The sequence below is a fragment of the Epinephelus lanceolatus genome, chromosome 11 (genome assembly GCF_041903045.1).
Source record: "Epinephelus lanceolatus isolate andai-2023 chromosome 11, ASM4190304v1, whole genome shotgun sequence".
NCBI lineage: Eukaryota > Metazoa > Chordata > Actinopteri > Perciformes > Serranidae > Epinephelus > Epinephelus lanceolatus.
The window spans coordinates 30,724,769-30,743,688 of record NC_135744.1 but is presented as its reverse complement, the minus strand read 5'-3'; the positions used below and the strand labels follow the sequence as shown (position 1 = coordinate 30,743,688).

The window sequence follows — 18,920 nt, the reverse complement described above, 5'->3', positions numbered from 1 at the left end:
AAGAAGACCGTAATTCCTTAAGATTTACCGGCACAGTAAACAAGAGAGACAAAAAAAAAGGTGGTGACTCCCTGCCTCTGACGCTGTCATAAAATCAGAATATGTTTGTCCCTTGATTATTGTATGTTATTCACATTCCTTTAGTCAGTAAGGGTCCACTGAGCAAAACAATCAAGTGTTTCTCATAAAAATTAATCCGGGTGAATATTGTTTTAACAGGATAAATTGGTGTTGTGTTGGTATGCCGGATGCCTAAACCCTCGAATGCTCAGTCTGTCGGAGCGAGATCAAATGACGGATTCATAATCAGTATGTTATCTGAAGCCTAATTTTCATACAAGTAATATTCATACTGGTTTAAATAAACAGTTTGATTGTAGTTCCCATCTTTGCTGAGCAACAGTTTTGTATGAAAGGAATTAAAGGCCTGTCCCAAATATAGGCCTGTTGAGTTCAGTGATAATAGCCCTGGCTATTAATTGAAGTTTTACAGTAACTGATGTATAAATGGTCATTTGGTGGGTGAAGTATTCCTGCTACATGTCTCTTTCTGTCGTACTGCATAACATGGCCCTTCATCGCTGTTACTGTCGTACTATTCCAGTTCTACAGCATTTTTTGCTGTTTCAGCGAACAGATGTTGGCATGTTTTCTTGCTGATGAGTGTTTAAATCTATCCTTTTATTTGTGTAATGTCAAACACAGACTCACTCCTAACTTTAAACTACTTCTTTCCCTGACTCAATCTGCTGACAGTGTCCCAGCATCAAGAATAAGTCAGCTAAAAATACTTTATACTGTCTGTTAAAATTCTTGTTGACAGTCAGGTGATGGTCACCAACAGGCCGTCAGACTCAGGTGATGCTGGAGAGTTTTATGATTCAAGTCATGACAACAGGCAGTGCACTTCAATAACCTTTATTTAGTTTACAGATGTATTCCATTTTGAAGTTTGGAGGGGGGAGAGGGAGCATTAGTGCTATTTACAATTGGTTTGAAAACGTTTATCTCTGTACAGATTTGAACCCTGATCAATATAAACAATATTTTTTTTAAGACCTAGTGCTGTTACAAAGCGATTCTTTTAAAGCAAAAAACCACAAAGAAATTAATAAACAACAAATTATAAACAAATGAAAAAAATAATAAAAGCACAGAAGAAAGAAAATAAAAATACAGTCTGTCGATGATTAGGGAGGTTTTGCTGCTGTTAAGCACAAGACATTGTCAGCGAGTGACTGTGAACTGGCTAGAAGCTAACCGTATACACAATCATAGACTAAACACCAATATACTGTATATCAACAAGATCTAGAGTCAGCATGTTCTATATAAGATTCATATTAAATATATTCTACACGTTACCTTAGTTGGAACATTACTTCCATTGGAAAAATATAAAATAAAACAATAGAACTTTTTATACATTTTTATTAATAATCTGATGAAGGAGCACATGCTTCAGTTGTGCAAAATGGACTTATTAATGCAGAGAGAGAATTAAGGAGAGTAAGAAGCGAATTAAGACAAATAAGGAACATTTTCATTCCGAGTTAATTTCCCTGCTTGGACAGCCATTTGTCAGAGATCCTTCACAACACTTAAAAAACAGGAGCACGACGAGCCTTTCCTCGGAGAGAGGGAGGGATGGTGCATCAGGGAGGGAGGAAAACTGACATGACGTTTTTCTTTTTTTTAATCACAACACTGGTCGGTCAGTAATACGCATGGACTGTCAAAACACAGTCACAAATGTCATGGACAAACAAATAACCAAAACAAAACCACCAACTCTGGTTGTTTGTCTATTTGTTTGTTTGTTAGGCTTTGTTTGGCTAAGAATGTGACGACTGAAAGAGTAGGACGTGTTCGGTCTCTACAGCGCTCCGCAGACAAAACGGGAATCATTTCTCTCCTGTGACCTTTAAGGGCACATGCAGAGAAGGGCAGTAGAAAGGACACAGGTGTGTGTATGTGTGTGTGTGTCCTGGTTTGAGTTCTCTGATCAGGCACATCTAAGCTTCTCCGCTGCACCGAGGGAGATCACACAAGCACATATGGTTGGATGTGTAGACAGGATGTCATAGCGTGTGTGTGTATGTGTGTGTTGGTATGTTGGCGTGTTGTTAGTGGTTAAAATTCTCAGCGGTCTGTATGAGAAAACAAGGCCACACACACAAACTTGGGCACTGCATTACTATGACAACCAGCTAGAATGAGGAGCCAGTTAGAAATGGACTTTAAACAGACCAGCTGAGGATGGCTGGACAAGGTGTGTACGTCTCTTGTATTTGTATGTGTGTTTGTGTGTGTGGGTGTGTGTGTGTGTGTCAGAAGGCTTAAAAAAGTGTGCATTAAGAAAAAAAGAAAAAAACATGCACATCCAGTTCTTTCCACTAATTTTCAGTTATGACAACAAATCAAGTACAACAAAGGAATCAAATCTATCGTTAATCAATTTCCTGCTCCCAGCTCTGTGTCCTGGATCAGCCTGAGCCTGCTGTCTTTCTGTATGTGTGAGAGAGGGAACAAAAAAGAAAAAGAAGAAGTGTGTGTTTGTGTGTGTTCGTCTGTATGCATATCCGCATTGTGGACAGGCTCCAGGACAGGGGACAAGCTCATTAGGTCCAGGATGTTGAGGGCGAGAACGGATGAGAAGGATGGAGGGCCGGCGGCGGTGGTGTGTATTTACAGAATGACACAGCAGTTACTCTCCCCAGTCTTCTCTCTATTCCTCTGACCTGAAATCACACACACACAAACATCATCATCAGGACAAACACAGTCTGACAAGGACATCGTCCAACAAGGTGTAACGCTGGCCAGTTAATACGAGCACACATTCCTGGTAGATTACTTTGAAACGTGAACTCTGTATTTCTACTGTTTACTTGGCGATTGTTGTGAGGGAAGATAAAATAGTTGTAAAATCCTGTCTGATAGTTTTATAAACCACTTGAAGCATTTTTGTGCCTGATAATCCTTCAAAGTCTTTGAACTTTCTGGATTGTATATGAATGATGTCTCAAAGATACTTGAAGCAACACAGCCAGTTTTTTTTGTTGTGGACTAGTCTAACTTATACCAACCTTACACCAAACAACTTTTCAAGAGATTTGACTTGGCAGACAAGCTTCTGATGTCAGAATAAAATCATGAGAGAGCTCTCTCTGTTGGTTGTTGCTCCTATTATCTCACTTGTTAGGTGTACAGAGGTCATAAAACTCCAAGCTGTCTTAAGTCAGTCTTTTTTCTCCTCAACGTTACAACAAATCAAACATGTTTAATATCATCGCAAGTTTTTAATCATGGCTTGTGCGAATACCTAAGTTCAATGACAAAAGCGTTGTCAACGACCAATAGGAGCGCTCTCCAGCATAAAACAAGAAGCAGCAAACTGGGTAGCAAGTAAATATGGACGGGGCTCCGAGGAGGCGCAAGATCCACTTGGTTCTCTTGGACTGTGGAAAAGGAGGAGGAGAAACTGGTAGAGCTGTGGAGTCACCAAGTCAGTGTTTTATTTGTCACCATCCCGCACTTATTTTAGTAGGAAATCTTAATTCATAAAACGATTCACGTCTCATTCCCACAGTCTCCTCACACTAAAATAGTGCAGCTAATCAATGGAGGCTAGTAGCAAGTTAAGGGGATGAAATCCAAATTGTAAAGCTGCATGCAAATAGAGTTTATCTTTATAAATTATATTTGCGTGCAGCTTTAATTGACAAGAACGCTGGCGACATATAACGCCTTTTACCTTGTGTATATTTCATATTTTTTAAAGGGAGTTTGGAGTAATATTTTCCATTGGGAGCAGGATGGGAAATAATCTTAAAAGGTATCAAGTTGTTGTCTTGCAAAAATAACCAGTCTTTGTAAAATCCTAGTCTGTGACTAAATAAACTCACAATCTCTTTATATGTGAGAAGGCGTCAGACTTTAGTCTTTAAAAGGTCTTTTCAGAGTCTCCTCGTGTATGGTAGGCATTAGATACTTTGATTAAAGCAAAGACTGAACACAGGCAATCCAAGCATTAACAGCTTTGTAAACTGACGCCATTATTTATTTTACCTTACCTGGGTGTATTTTACCCAGAGTGCACGGCAAATTGAGGTTAGTCAATAGAGTGCTTTGTGCAACCTTCGATGTCCCTCTGAACTCTATTTGCGAGGTTAAAATCACCCACTGTCTCCTCGTACAATCATTCTCTGCAACACATTTGAAAAGAGGAGACCTGTCCTCTGATATGATTTATATTAAGCTGTATGTTCTTCACATTGTGCTGTATCTTGGGGAGACACTTAAGGGAGCCAATTATTTGCACCAGTGGCTGTTCCTAAAACAGGAGCCATGTGTAGAGATAAATAATGGCTGGGAGCAGAACGTTTAAAAGTTGTTCAGCGTGTGAAAAGGCCGACTGAAAGGAAAGAGGGGCTGGTTACCTTGGGAATTTGGCTCAGGCAAAGTCTCTCTGGCAACTAAATGCATCACTGTGGTCCTCCCCAAGGGCAGTTTGAGAGCTAGCGGAGAGAAGTGAGAGAGAGGGACAGACAGAGAGGGAGAGATGATGCAAAGGTTATTCAGAAAGCTACAGCATGTGTGTCATTGCAAAGTCCTTCACCATCAGTATCATCTTAAACAGCTTTCTGAAATTGTAGAGTAAAGATTATGCTTCACTGGAAAGATGTGAGCTGCTCAGTAAAATAATAATCTCCAGCTGAAGGTGTCATGTTTGACTGTGAGGTCATTTTGCTGCAGAATAAAAACCTCCTACAGGTAAGGGAAGAGCCTGCAATGGCCAAGAACGCAATCCTTTATATAAACCAAATATCTGAACAATGTCAGTTATTTCACAGGATGTGACTGGCTGTTCCTAAAGGCAGCGTTGTAGTCACGACCACCTAAACTGAGTCATGACCAAGACCAGACTGCATCAAGACCAAAGACCAAATCAACACCAAAAGCAGACCAGGGCAGGTCCCACACTGCATAGGTTAAAATGTTAAATCTGTAAACCATAGGCACCCCTCAAACTGATTTAAAAGATCCACATTCCCACAGAAAACAATGAAGATTCCTCTCCATATTCACCTCAGTCATTACCATACTGTAAATACAGTATGTGTAGCCTTACAATGATCAGCCATAACATTCAAACCACTGACAGATGAGGTAAATAACATTGATCATCTTGTTACAATTCAGCTGGAAAACCTTTGGTCCTGGTATTTATGTGGATGCTCCTCGTCACTCTCCATCCACCTACACACTGTTGCAGACTAAGTACCCTCCCTCATGGCAATGGCATTCCACAATGGTAGTGTTAGTGGTAATGGTAGTGCCAAGCTGAAGTATCAACCTCGCCTCAAAATTCCCTAGATCAGTGGTTCCCAGTTGGTGGGTGGTGGTCCAAAAGTGGGTAGTCGTGACTTGTTAAAGTGTCAAGTTTGTAAAAAACACACTTTATTTTCAAGTACAGTGAATTTCAAGCCCAGAGTTTTTATTTTGAAGGGCTATTTCCTGCTGCTGAGCGAGTGACTAACGGACAGCTCCTTCACAGAGACAGCAAACTAGCTTGACAACATGGCCAACCGCAAGTGTGACACTGACCTTGAACTAATGACTAAGCAGAATTCTGGACCCTGCGGCTGCACCAGTTGGGAACCACTACCCTAGATCCTAATTTGACCGAGTATTCGTTGGACGTGGTGGCACCCCAGAGGTACCCCTGTTCCATGGAGGGGCCTCCTTGGATTGCACTTGGCTCTGACCTGTGAGGCCTGAACACAGGACCTCTCAGGGTGTCCTGTGGTGTCTGGGTCCAGGGTGTTGGCGGCAGATCCTTTGACTCCTGTGAGTTGTGAGGCGAGGTACCAGCATGTCCCACAGATGCTTGATCAGATTGGGATCTGAGGAATTTGGAGGCCAGGTTGACACCTTGAGCTCATTGTCTAATTTCGAGGGCCATTCCTGAGCTGTTTTTGCAGAGTGGCATGGCACATTTTCCTTCTTAGAAGGCCACTGCCATCAGGGAGTGCCGTTGCCATGATGTTGTGAGTTCTCTCTGTGAGTCCTCTTTGTCTTTGTCATTCATACACTGGTGGCCGAGGCTAACATACAGGGTGCAACCTGCTATTCAGTTTTTAACACACTCACACACCAATTGAACAGCCATCAGGAGCAATCTGGGGTTCAGTATCTTGCTCAAGGATACTTCGACATGTGCTGATCTTTCAATTGGTGGACCACCCACACTACCTCTCTAAAAAGTGGTCTTGAATCCGCTCTTGAGACCAAGACCTATCTCAAGTATTACAACACTGTTTGAAAGTCAAATGTCTCTTTTTCTCCAATGTAACTGATTTGTAAACTGCTCAATTCACTGATAAAATTACTCATTTGCTCGGAACATTGGTGATTTTATGTATTTGCCATAATGTGATTTACTGTCAATCATCAATATCAGAAAACACCTAGTTCCAACCATATCACCATGTTTTACTTTCAGAACCATTACCACACAAAAATAATGTAATGTCCATGATGTTAACTGTGATTGGTTACCTGTTTAAAGCTATTAAGAAGTCAATTTTTAGTCCGCAAATAATGGAAATCAATGGATGCCAGGAAGAAAGGCAGAATTCTTTCTGTTCATATTTATATGCTTTGCGATAGAACAAGTAACACTCGTCCTATGATATCTGGAAAAAGACCTATTTAATTAAAATCACACACTTAAGAGTAGTTAATATCTTAGTTACGGTATGTGTAACTCTGTAGCTCCCCAAAAACTCAATCACGTCATGTGTTCTTTCACACGTGCACAGTGTCTATGTTTGCATTTCAAAACCACTGAGAGTTTTGGCTCGATTTTAAGAGGATTCTGTGTCAGCATGCAAACACGTTAAACCAGCGATAAGGGAATTATCAGATAGATGACAGTAATGGGATGAGTGTAAAAGGGTTAGGGACGGCCATAACCCCATTAACCACACAAAACACCAGTCAAATCAAAATTGGGTTAAGTAGAGTAAAAAGCCTTAAAGCCAGGGGGAAGTGAAGTGGGCTGCCATCTTCTTTTACTCTCCACTTTTCATTTTCACGCCCCCCCTCCTCCCTTCCTGTCTCTTCTTTGTGCTGCTTGAGGTCTACTCTAACGCCAGTCTTGCCCCTTTCCTGACCAGTCTCTTTCCCCTCTTTTTCTGTATTTCCTCTCTCCTCCCTCTCTCCGTCAAAGCAGGCTTGTCCGGAGCACTGAGGTACCTCTGTTCTGCGGCTCAGGAAAGAGATGAGAACAGCAAAGAACTTTCCAGCAACACACTGCTGTGATTTTGTGTGCATGTCTATGAGCACATGAGGGTTTCTTCTTTAGGGAGGTGTACACTCCATGTTTTCTCACCTCCTAGTGTTACGTTGCCGTGTAGAAACCGGCCCTGGTAGATCAGCCTCAGGATGTTAGGACTGCTGACCTGCTCTTCCTCCCAGTCTGAAAGAAAAAAGGAGCAGAGGCAGATGGAAAGAGAGAGTTAAAGAGAGAGGCATGTGTTTTCCCTTCCCTGCTTTTCTCCTTTTTGTTTTGTTCCTGATTGTCATTAAAAGTTGTATTCTTTTGTAAATAACATTATCTTACCTTTCTTCAATAAAAGCCATGTTCGGCATCATTATATAATCTTCAAACTGGAAACATGCAGGTTCACTAATGACATTTCACGACCACTTTACTGCTACCTGAAGTTGATTATACTTTAAAAACACAATAAACAGCCAGTGTCTTATCGGGCACTGCTAGTAAAGGTTCCCAAACTCCAGCAATTTAGAGAAGTACACAAAGAATTCAATTGTTACGGGGCTCTGAATAAATTCAGTAAAGCAGATTAAATGAAAAAAGTTTGAATCTTAAAGGGACAGTTCACTCCAAAATCAAAAATACACATATTTCCTCTTACCTGTACGAACCAGATTGTTCTGGTGTGAGTTGCTGAATGTTGGAGATATCGGTCGTAGAGTTGGAGCTATTTTCTTCCTACCAAGCTACACTTGTCAACTGACTGTGCAATAAGCTAGCTAACGTTACAGCTTAGCCATGAAGGACGCCATAACAAGCACAAGCCTCTCGTTCATGAGTCGATGCACACTGCATCCTGCACTGCCAAATAGTTGGTGGGTGTAGTAGGGTAGAGTGAAAATAGTTCCTACATGAAACTGCTGTGGATTATCTTGAGCAACCAGGTCATGATTTCTGGAAAGAGACATTGCTGTTGAGTTTTTCAAATGTATTTTTGTGGCGCTTTGAGCACTATAAGCCGAGTGCCATCCAGTCCCATTATATTTGAGAGAAAGCAGACATCACTACAGCCAATATCTCCAACACTCTGCAACTCACACCAAAACAATCTTTGATAAACAGCACTCGAGGTAAAGGAATAATATGTATTTGTGATTTTGGGTTGCACTGTCCCTTTAAACTACAATGTTAGCCATGTCTTACAGTATGAAATACTGTAAACAGTGAAGCAAAAAGAAATGAGTCATTGCATGGTGAAAAACAAAGACCACCAACAACCGCACTGTGGATATTTTAAGACGTTTAGGGCCTTTATTTCAGATCATTATATACAGAATGTATAATATGTGGGCTCTGCGGGATGCACTACAGAATGTGAGAAAGCAGGAAAGCAAGAGAAGAACACGAGGTGTGGCTTGGGAAGAACTGCAGACAAAAGTGAAGGCATTAAATGAGAGAGAAAACGGCGGGGGAGTTGCACGGCAGTGGCGTCTGGCCACCAGATGTTTGTCTCCAGCTTAGCGGAGGGTGTTGGTGCTGACTGAGTGCCTGCTCTGGGTCTCACAGGGTTCAGATCTGTTGTCCGGGAGGAACACTGGGCGCTTCCAAAACTTAACAGGACTGAAAGGGAAACTGTTTTTGTCAAGGCGAATCTGAATCTGTCAGTAAAATTTATAGTTTCTCATGCACTGAGGGCTTCTCCAGAGCTGGACTGCACTGTGGGAAAGGTGTTCACATCTCAAGGTGTTGCAAGTTCGGCAGTGAATTCTGACACGGGTGTTGCAGCACTGAGGGAGTGGGTGTATTACAAAAAGGAGGTGGCTGCACTGCGATCCCACATTCCTGTACGCAATGATAATCAGGCTGAGAGGAGGGGTGCACTCTAATTACCCTACACCAAAGATTGGCACGTTCCTGCACTGCTATATAGACCTACATGTAAGTAATTAGCAGTGGGTTTAAATGTGATCTCAGCTCTCTGGGTACACACTGTGACTCCTCAGCTGCTTTTTTATCTTTGTTATAGAAAATACAGCCAAGATAAGTCTGATCATATGGGTTTAAAGTGCATTAGCAGCTAAATTGTTAGCAATTGCAGCTTAAGCAAACACCCTGCAGCTGTGCTTATGCAATAACGTGATTTATCACAAAATATCACAATATGGCTCTGTAGCATATGTGCAGGAATGTGGGAAAATAGCAAATGCCCCAGCATGTTAACCTAAACCCCACATCCCAAAATCTGATCAGCAGTCAGTTGAAACAGCTTTGGAAAATCCAAATAGTGTGACAGTGAATTTGTAGATGGTGGTGCCAAAAAGTAGGCCTATGGGATTTGAGTAAAAATCAAGGAATAGTGAAAAAGTCACACATGTCTGAGTGAAGAAAAAGAAATGTCTGGGTCACCTTGAGACTACAAATACTTATGTAGCCACTAGACGTAACTACATCTTCATCAACCACTGGTGCCAGGTCACTCAGGGATCAATGTAGCTACTCACCCATCGGCCAGTTGTCATAAACATGTTTGGCGATGTCCGCTGCAGAGTCGTTCGGAGAGAAGAGGAACTCTTTCGTCTTCCCACTGACTAAAATAAGCCGCAGGTTTATCTGCAACACAGATTTTAAAAAAAAGATAGGGACATTAGGATTGTATGTAAGAAACATCACTGGACACATCAACACAAGCTTCAGTCCCATATGTCACATAAAACACAGTCAAATCAGGAAGCACACACGTTCGACTGAAGTACTTTAATAGGAAACAGGAGAAGGATGTGAGGACCCTGAGGAGTGTCCTTCCGCAGGATTAACTCCCATCTGTCTCTCCAACTTCCTTTTTCTCTCATCCCTTTGAACTCCCTGTCTCTTTGTCTTTGGTTCACGATTCTGTCACTTCTGGCAGTTTGTCACCTTCTCACCTTTTACCACTTGCAAGCCAGATATTTTGCTTTGACTTGTTCCTTTAGAGATGAAACCCATATATATGATTGTTTGAACATATTTATTATTATATTGCATTCCTCAAGAGGGACCACTGCCTTTTTCCAAATACATTTCCACTGCAATTGCTATGTTACTGCTTTTTAAGTTTAATTTTCCTGGGTAAGGACTACACTATTAAAACCCACTGTCTTGCAGACACAAGATACATTTTTTTGTTATTATTTATGAATGAGACTGTGGGTATCTTTGTAATATCAATAAAACCAAACTTGGCTCTCTCTGTGTGAAACTGCCCACAAAACACAAACAATTAGCTGGAATACAAAAGGCTGTTAAAACATGCAACCTGCACCGGATAGCTTATCCCACTAGTCGGTGGTGACAGCCAAGTATAGTAATAATCATAAATGACTAATAGTGTCAGACTCTTCTTAACAGTGTGCAAGTTCCCTTTCCTGTCAACTACTGAGCAACACCTCTACAGCACGTAGAGAACTGTCATTAAAAGGTCTACTGTGTGATATCTAAGGTGGGGACAGACCTTAAAATTATTCACATAACTGAAACCTTATAATAATTATAGCCATAATATTTTCACCATTATACACACATTTCTTTTGCACAGAAAGTCAGAAAAAAGCACGCACTAAACAATAGGGAAAATACAGATGACAACAACCATATAGGCCATGAAATCCAGATAAAACAAACTGTCATACATTACTGTACCAAAACAGAAATTGAGACGCATCAAAAACTGTCTGCATTTCTACTTTATGCTACATTTTTGCACAGAAAACTTGCTCAAAAATGCTCATTTAAAATGACATACTGCATGCCGAGACAAGGCCAGTAAGGGCTATAAACTATTCAATAAGAGTTGGAGGTGAGTGAACTTCAGCTGAGCAGTGGCTGCATACTGAGAACCGTTTCTCTCTGTTTTCTGGCAGGTATTTTATTATTTCTAAAATACTGTGAATGAATGATGAGCAAAAACTTGATCAATAAAAAACAAACACTGCATGAGAATCAACACCATCTGACTATTTCAAAATTCACAATCACTTTTGACGTCCAAAATGTGCCCCCGCCTTTACTCACTGTGATTCCCTCCAAGTCTAAAATGTCATTTTAAACTCGCCAACCAGGGATATCAACTGTTAGCTGTTAATTGTTAGGGGCGCTGTCGCAACCCATGATGGCAGGATGGTGTTGCTGTGGATATGTTGTGCCCACTAGAGTGTGGATACCTGACCCGAGCCTGACGGGATAACAAATCAGAAACTTTGCTTAGGTTTAGTTCAGTATCGGCCAACTTGACATGCTGCTGTGTTGTGCTATGGCCTATTCAAGTGCTGGAATTCGTTATTTACGTGACAACGCCTGATTGCAACATAACGCAATAACTATGTCAGGGAACAAACTTCTGCTTCTGGCTCGGGTCAGGTTTGGACTTAAAAATCAGAAAGTCTGTCAGGGTCGTGCCAGGCTTTTTTATATCTGAATCAGACTAGGGTTAGGGTTCGGTCAGGAACCCCCAGGCCACAAATCCCTTTAGCGTCCTTAACAACAATTTGGCACGGTTAACCCCACTAGCAGTGTCAGCACAGCCAGTGGAGTTAACATAGTTGACAATGCTAACGGGGTTTTGTAGTTCAAAATGAGGCTGCTTACTCACTGGGGCTACCTGCGGGGAGACCGGAGGATAGGCACAATGTTTCGGCTGCAACACCATCCTGCCATCATGGGTCGTGATGGCACCGCTAACAATCAATGGTTAACCATCAATATCCCCAGTGGTAATTGCAGAATGAGCAGCGCTGCAAGTTAGCTCCTACTGTCCCGACAGGTGTGTAGTGCAGAATGGTCGAGGCTAGCTGACCAGTGGAGACCGGAGAGTGGGCAGTGGGCACTATGTTTCCACCGCTAACCGGCTGTCTTGTCAGCAAAGCCAACAGAAGATTAAAAAAAGGCAAGACTTTTAAAATACAAAACATTAAAATTTAGCTAGCTGTCAGTTAATGGGTGTCGGGCTATCAAAGCAACATTAACTAAAATTGACATCCCTAATATTAACAAATAATAAGTGCAACTTCGCTGGAAATAATCACACTAAAAAAGAGAGGCCCAGATGTGTGTTGCTAAGCGTCACATCTCTTTGTGCATTTCTCACCTTAAATCACCCAAATATAGAAGTGAGCGCAGTGTGTAGTTTTGTATTTAAAACCATTAATTTGCACACCAATTGCCTGTCATTAGGGTGCAAATTAGAGGTTATCTCTTAACTGGCATGGTGTGTGTTTAGCAGTGGTGCAGTGTGCCTTTAAGAGCCAGTGCAAAGGTCTGTGGTGTGTGTTTGACTTTGCTTTCTATATTTGTGTGTCTGGCCTGCAGTGCATGCATGGCACAAGCACGTGCGTGTCATTGTTAGTGTGTTTCCATGTGCTGGGCGTCTCTTAGCCCACTATTTCCTCCCCACTGCCCACCAAACCCACTCCGCTGAGCCACACACACACACACACATAAGCATACACACATGCTCACACACAGAGCCGGCTGCAGTGATGTAACAGAGCTAACACCAATGGATTGAAACAGAGATCTCTGTAAGCACGTTATCAAATCAGCTCATAGGTTTAAGAATGAAAGACTCATACAGAGACATACATCCTCTCACACACACACACACACACACACACACACACACACACACACACACACAAACAACAGCACATACAGCGATAATCAGAAAAAAAGTCGCATTTGACCTCAATATTGACCCCACAAACATTCATATACACGAGTAAAGCTGTGTCTTGGAGATTGCATGAGCTTGACAGTTTTGAGCTTTGGGTCCACAGGGGAAAGTTGCAACTCTACAAATGGGACACAGATCATAAAGCAGGAACTGGCAGAATGCTGGTGAGTGATTGGCTGAATGGGAAATGTAACTTATGACAGTCTTTTACGAATAAACAACCCCGCACGACAAACAATACCTGAGAGTGACTCTGAATGAGACAGAGGAAGACAGAAATAATGAAGAGGAAACGCACAGAGGACGTCCCTTTATGTGAGCAAGGTCTCGCTCCATCCTGGTTTAACACCTGGTCGTTACCATGGTGTCACCATGGTGACAGCCAGTGGTGGGTGGCTTAACCTGATAACACCTACAGGATAGCTTCTCCCCCTCCTCCTGCCCATTTCCTACAGTGTCACATCATATTGTCTTCCTCTCCATGCAGCAATCACTGCATCCCCCTCTCTCCATCTCCCTCCTTCGCTCTGTCTGTTTCCCTCTTGTCTTTCTCCCCCACTCTGTCAATCTCCTGCTCTGCACAGCGTACAGTGGAGGAATGTACAAGGCCCGAATAACAAGAGACAACGCGCTAGCTTCAATTAAACAACACAGAATCAGCCTTTCTCCTCTTATCATCAACCTGCACAACTTTCAGTCTCTTTATTTGCTGCTCTCTGCCGTCTTTTGCTTCCTCTATTCTTGCAGCTGATTTTTTTCCTAGAGACAGATGACAAATTGAAAGAAAAACCTAAGTAGAAAAATACATAATAGATGCAGATGCTTCCATACAAAGGTCACTGTATGGCTTGACGAGGATTAAAGTGAAATGCTACGGCCTTTACAGTCACCAGATTGGACACCTCCGGGAGATAACCAGCGTTCTCCCCCATCATCAAAACCTCTAGTGGAGCTAAGGGACATGAAGGATCATTGCCAAATAACACTGAATCTGTTCTGGTAGCTCACAGTGGGGAAGTTTCCTTCCATTTATCACCTATCTGTATCTCCACAGGTGAGCTTATGCCATCCTTTTTTCTTTTTCCACCTTTTATTTTGATCCAGATTTTAACTGAATCAAGGTCTCACCTCCTCCATCCTCTTTTCCCTCTCCCTACCCCCTCTCCCCGAGGGTCCCTGTGCCTTCTCTGTGGACTCTCCTCTACACAGGGGCTGATAATGAGGTTTCACAGCCAGCTCAGGGAAGTATATTCAATTACCATCTATTCTCTGGAACAAATACAACAGCTCCAGGTACGGGGGAGAGCTGTGTTTCATGCAATTATGCATAAACATAAATATACAGTACGTACACATATCTGCAGGCAGTCAGTTACTCATGCGTACAAACAGCTTGCAACCAGCCTCACTGTAAGCTCGTGATGCCAGAAATCAGCTGTATGAAGGCTTCACCAGCTTGCACAGCTCATGGAGAACTGGAAGACAGCGAGTATTTCACTCCCCCAATGTGAGTATGTGAGAGTATTTGAAATGCTGAGGCATCCTGGTGCAGTCGCTTCTATTCCTGTCCACTTCTGGAAAGAAATAAAATAAAGAAACAGGCTACTTGTGCATGAAAGTGGTGACACAGCTCCCTGCTTGTCAAGTCTCCACTGCAGACATTTCAGACACAGTACAATAATGTGACTCTGCTGCCAAGTAGTGCCATGGTGTAAACATGTGAAGTAAGCAAAGCCTCTTGGCTAAACACTGTTTGCACACGGTGGAGAGCAGGAAATTCAATGCCATCTATAATTATTCCTCCCTGAGTACCGCTCTCAACTCTTTCTCAAGGCAATGGTGTATGCATGTGTGTGTGTGTGTGTGTGTGTATGTGTGTGCTTGTGTTTATAAGTGCATTAAAGAGTATTGCTGCTCTTTAGACCCTCTGCAGCAGTCAACAAATTACAGAGTGGGAAGCCTTCCTGTGGGAATATATTAGAGCAGCTTTATATGAGCAGTAAGGTTAGCCGCCACTGTCAGTGTGGATTCCTAACTGTATGAATGAGTTTAAGAGAGGAGGTGGGTGATTAGCCCGACTGGGGTCCGTTTAAAACGAGCCAGCTGGATCCAGAAGCCAGCCTGCTTTAACTTGCCCATTAAATCTGGAGAAAATTTGACAGTAAGCTCAAGAATGTAGCTACGCAGCACTTTGAGAACACAAATCCCACATGAATTATCAGTCGCTGATTTTATTGCTAATTACTTATAGGCGCTTTTCTTTCTGGCACGGCTGTCAGAAAATTGAAATGAATGTTAGCAGCTACAAGAAAGGAGACATAAAAGGTTATGTTGCGGCTTGTTGGACAAATTGTGAACAAACCTAGAGAAAAAAGCAGCCTGAAAGACGTTTGGCCCATTTTTTTTTTAATGAGAAAAAACTGAGTAAATAAAACAGCTTTGCAAGCTCTGAGTGATTTTACAAACACATAAAGAACTACAGCAATTATTAGCCGCCATTAGCACACAAATTCTATCATGAAGCCATTGTTTTCTTTAATTAAAAACACACTGGAAAGGGTGTTTTTTAGAGAATCACTGTGTGTGATGGAACGGCAGGCTGAATGCAGCTTCACTTCCTCAGATGTTACCGTAGCGAGAGAGCTAGCGAGCTCACAGGAAAATAAACTCTTTTGATATGTCGAAAAGCCTCATTCTGACTTTGACATATTTAATACAATATTATAAATAGTTTTTTTTTCTTTGTGAGCTTCTTCCTTTGTGCACACATACACACAGACAGAGCGGTTATGTAACAGCGGCTGACTGATAATAGTGTGATACGAGAAACAAAGCCTAAGGCGAGGATTTGTAATCTCAGTGTGTCTGTGACTATGTGCATCTGACAGTGCTCTGGGTAGTGCATTACTGCAATCACTTTATAAGGTACTTTTTCAAATTCATTTTCTTTCTTCCCCTTCCTTAAAATATGGTCTTTTAAATATTTATTTCAAGACCTAACACAAAACTAACTGGAGATAAACGTACCAGCTGGCAGAAATATGTCACATTATATGCAGAGGAAAGCATTTTCAAAGTTACAAAGCAACCTCAGAAAGACAAAGAAACATATTTGTCTTGTTTAAGAGGATACCAAGAAATTTATGACACTTTAAATACTCACTTTGGAAACATTTGGGTGAGGCTGCTCATCCGTTTGGGCAGTAATGTGTGAGTTCATCCTGTTCTGTCTACTCATTCATGCTACTGCCCTTAACAAGCTTCAGTAAGAATTACATGTAGAAGTAAGTTCTTTATGAGCTGTCAAGTCACACTACAGCCCTTTCATGCATTTCATTTATTTTCCAGTCCAATTGCTTTCACCTTGTCAGTCTGTGTAAGTGTGTCATCATGGCAAAACGTGGTCCTGGTGACACCTGTTGTAGCAGGAACTACCACAGAAGTCGTTTTGAGTACTTGGTTAGTTGGGTCTGTCTGTCTGTCTGTGAACATTTTTGTCAAGGTAACATTGTAAGTCTGCAAAATTCAGTCAAAAAATTTTACAGGGGTGTAACTGTAATCACAATGAATGCTGGGTTCGTAGATGGACGTGGTCCGAGCCAAGCCCCACCCACCCACATACACATACACACGTTACGCCCCTGGCTGACATTCAATTTAAGTCGTGGATTGCTGTAACGTGGCTGGAGTGACCCTCTGGAGTTTCCTCTTTCATGTGCCAAGCGTGTAGGATAAATACAGTGGCTGAGGTGAAAACGTGAATGCCCCTATCTAGAGCCAGTGTTTGATTTGTCCGTTCTGGGCTACTGTAGAAACAACATGGCAAACTCCTTAGAGGAGGACCTACTCCGTGTGTACATAAAAAACACTCATTTTAAACTAACAAAATCATAGTTATGAACATTATATACCATTTCTGCCAAAATATCCCCTTAAAACCAACACATTGGACCTTTAATGTAAAGTCAGGATGAGCTTGTAGCTTTTATGTCAAGGCACACGACCAAATGTGCATAGCACAAACATCTGCGTCACTGTAGTCAGCTGAAGGATGCAACAGATCTTTTCACTGCAGTAAAGATCTACAAATAAACAGCAGGACAGTGACCCAGCTTAACTTCGTTTATTATTAACTTTACCATCTTTACAAGGCACTTATCTATCATGGCTAGTGTGTCATAGTTTGTTTGACCTGCTTAACCAGCAGCTTGCATTACACAACGCGCACTGTATGCAAAATATTCGGTATTTGTATTTTCCATGACGTAGAGAGAAAACAAAAGGTTAAAGAAAGAACAACAACAAATGCATAAACTGTAAAACAGAGCCAGGCAACAAGTGAGGTATTCCTATGTGTATACAGTGTGTCCACCACATGACGAGTCAAACAAACTGACAGAAAGCAGCACGGTGAGAATCTGTCCAACAGGTGCCTGACTGAGAGGAGGAAAAGCTCGCTTCTTAAGACAAAAAGAAAGCTCCAGTGAGGCAACCTGACTGGTCAAGATTTATTGCAACAATCACTGCCGATTATGCCTACAGTCATGCTCTGCTGGTTGCCATGCCAACATTTGAAATAACCAGGGAGCTAGTTAGTCATCGGTGCTGTTTTGTCCTGGTTTTCTGTCTTTTGCATGTACACTATGTGGACAGTGCTCATGTCTTTAAAATAATAACGCACTGTAATATTAAACAACTCAAGCTGGTCTTTAGCGTGATTACAGGTGCGTTGGTACTTTTGTAAAGGCTGAACGAGCGTAATTTCAGCAGTATATCTACTATCATATGCGCAATTGTGGTGGAACAGATTTTTCTGTGATGCTTCAGTGTGGTTAAGATTTAACAGTTTTAAGCTGATCAGTAACTTATAACTTTTTTCCATTACCACTTTTGGCCGCGCTGAGTCAAACCATGCCACTCCTATTCGTCTTTCCATTACCAGTTAAGACGTGCCAAACCACGCCAAGCTGCACCAGAGATAGACCTTCTCGGGAGCAAGGCCAAAAGTGCGCCCTCCTGCCTCCAAGCCAGAAGCGGTGATGTCTTGCCTCCCATAGCCAACCCCCATTGACCCCTCTTCTCCTCATGAAACAAGTGTGTATGTTGAGAGACTCAACTCACCTCTGTCTGTGCAGGAGACCAGAGAGAAAGGTGTTTCTAAAGTCTCAGTGTGTTCAGCTCTCAGTGCTTTTGTAACTTCTTATTGAATCTCTGTGGTCTGAAGTTTAGTTTCGCTCCTGCTTCCTGTTTTTACTTTAAATATCTGCTTTATTAACTGGTTCATGTTCGCTATCAGCTGTATGGAGTCATGTTAAGTTACAGCTGATAAAATCTCAACATTTTCTTGTTTTGCTGCTTCACAATAAAAACTTTTACATAACAAAACAATATGGGACTTTTATTATAAAGAATTGCAATTAGCAGAACTTTGTTAGCGGCTTTTATTGAACAAAAGCAAGTCTACTAATACCACAGGGAGGAAGAGTGAAAGCAGAAGCAGCCACAGTGAGATGTTGATGAAGAGCTGCAGACAATAGGCTCTTGCTGAACATCTGCAAAGAGGTCACTTCCAACAGGTGCACTTCTTTTACCTGCCGTGCTATATGACAGATAAACGTTTGCAGCAAAACAGCAAAAGACTTTTTAACTGTGGATCCGCCCACTGCTTTAAAAATTCATCAGTCGAGACAAGCCATCATCAGTTAAAGACACCTTCAAGCAGGAAGCCCTGCTGTAATGGAGATGCAAATCTCTGCCACGCTTGCCTGACATGCCAAGTCAAACCAATCCAAGCCAAGCCAGCACGAGTGAGGGGTATTAGAATCAGCAGGAAATAATATATCAGGAAAACACTTTCAATTGTAGAGGTTGCTCAAAGACAAGAGCATTTCATTTGTCAGGTAGAGAAATGTGTGTTACTCTGTGTCCTTG

General features: G+C 41.9%; 1 protein-coding gene across 1 annotated transcript in view; it reads right to left on the bottom strand.

The window, feature by feature from the left end:
* Positions 1–902: 902 nt before the first annotated feature.
* Positions 903–18,920, bottom strand: part of ubl3a (ubiquitin-like 3a) — a 43,431-nt gene continuing 25,413 nt past the window's right edge. The window contains exons 2-5 of the mRNA XM_033644265.2: positions 9,787–9,895; positions 7,400–7,486; positions 4,443–4,520; positions 903–2,741 (exon numbers count right to left, since the gene is read on the bottom strand). Coding sequence (XP_033500156.2) covers positions 2,689–2,741; positions 4,443–4,520; positions 7,400–7,486; positions 9,787–9,895 — 327 coding nt within the window. The 3' untranslated portion in view covers positions 903–2,688. The remainder of the gene's footprint in view (positions 2,742–4,442; positions 4,521–7,399; positions 7,487–9,786; positions 9,896–18,920) is intronic.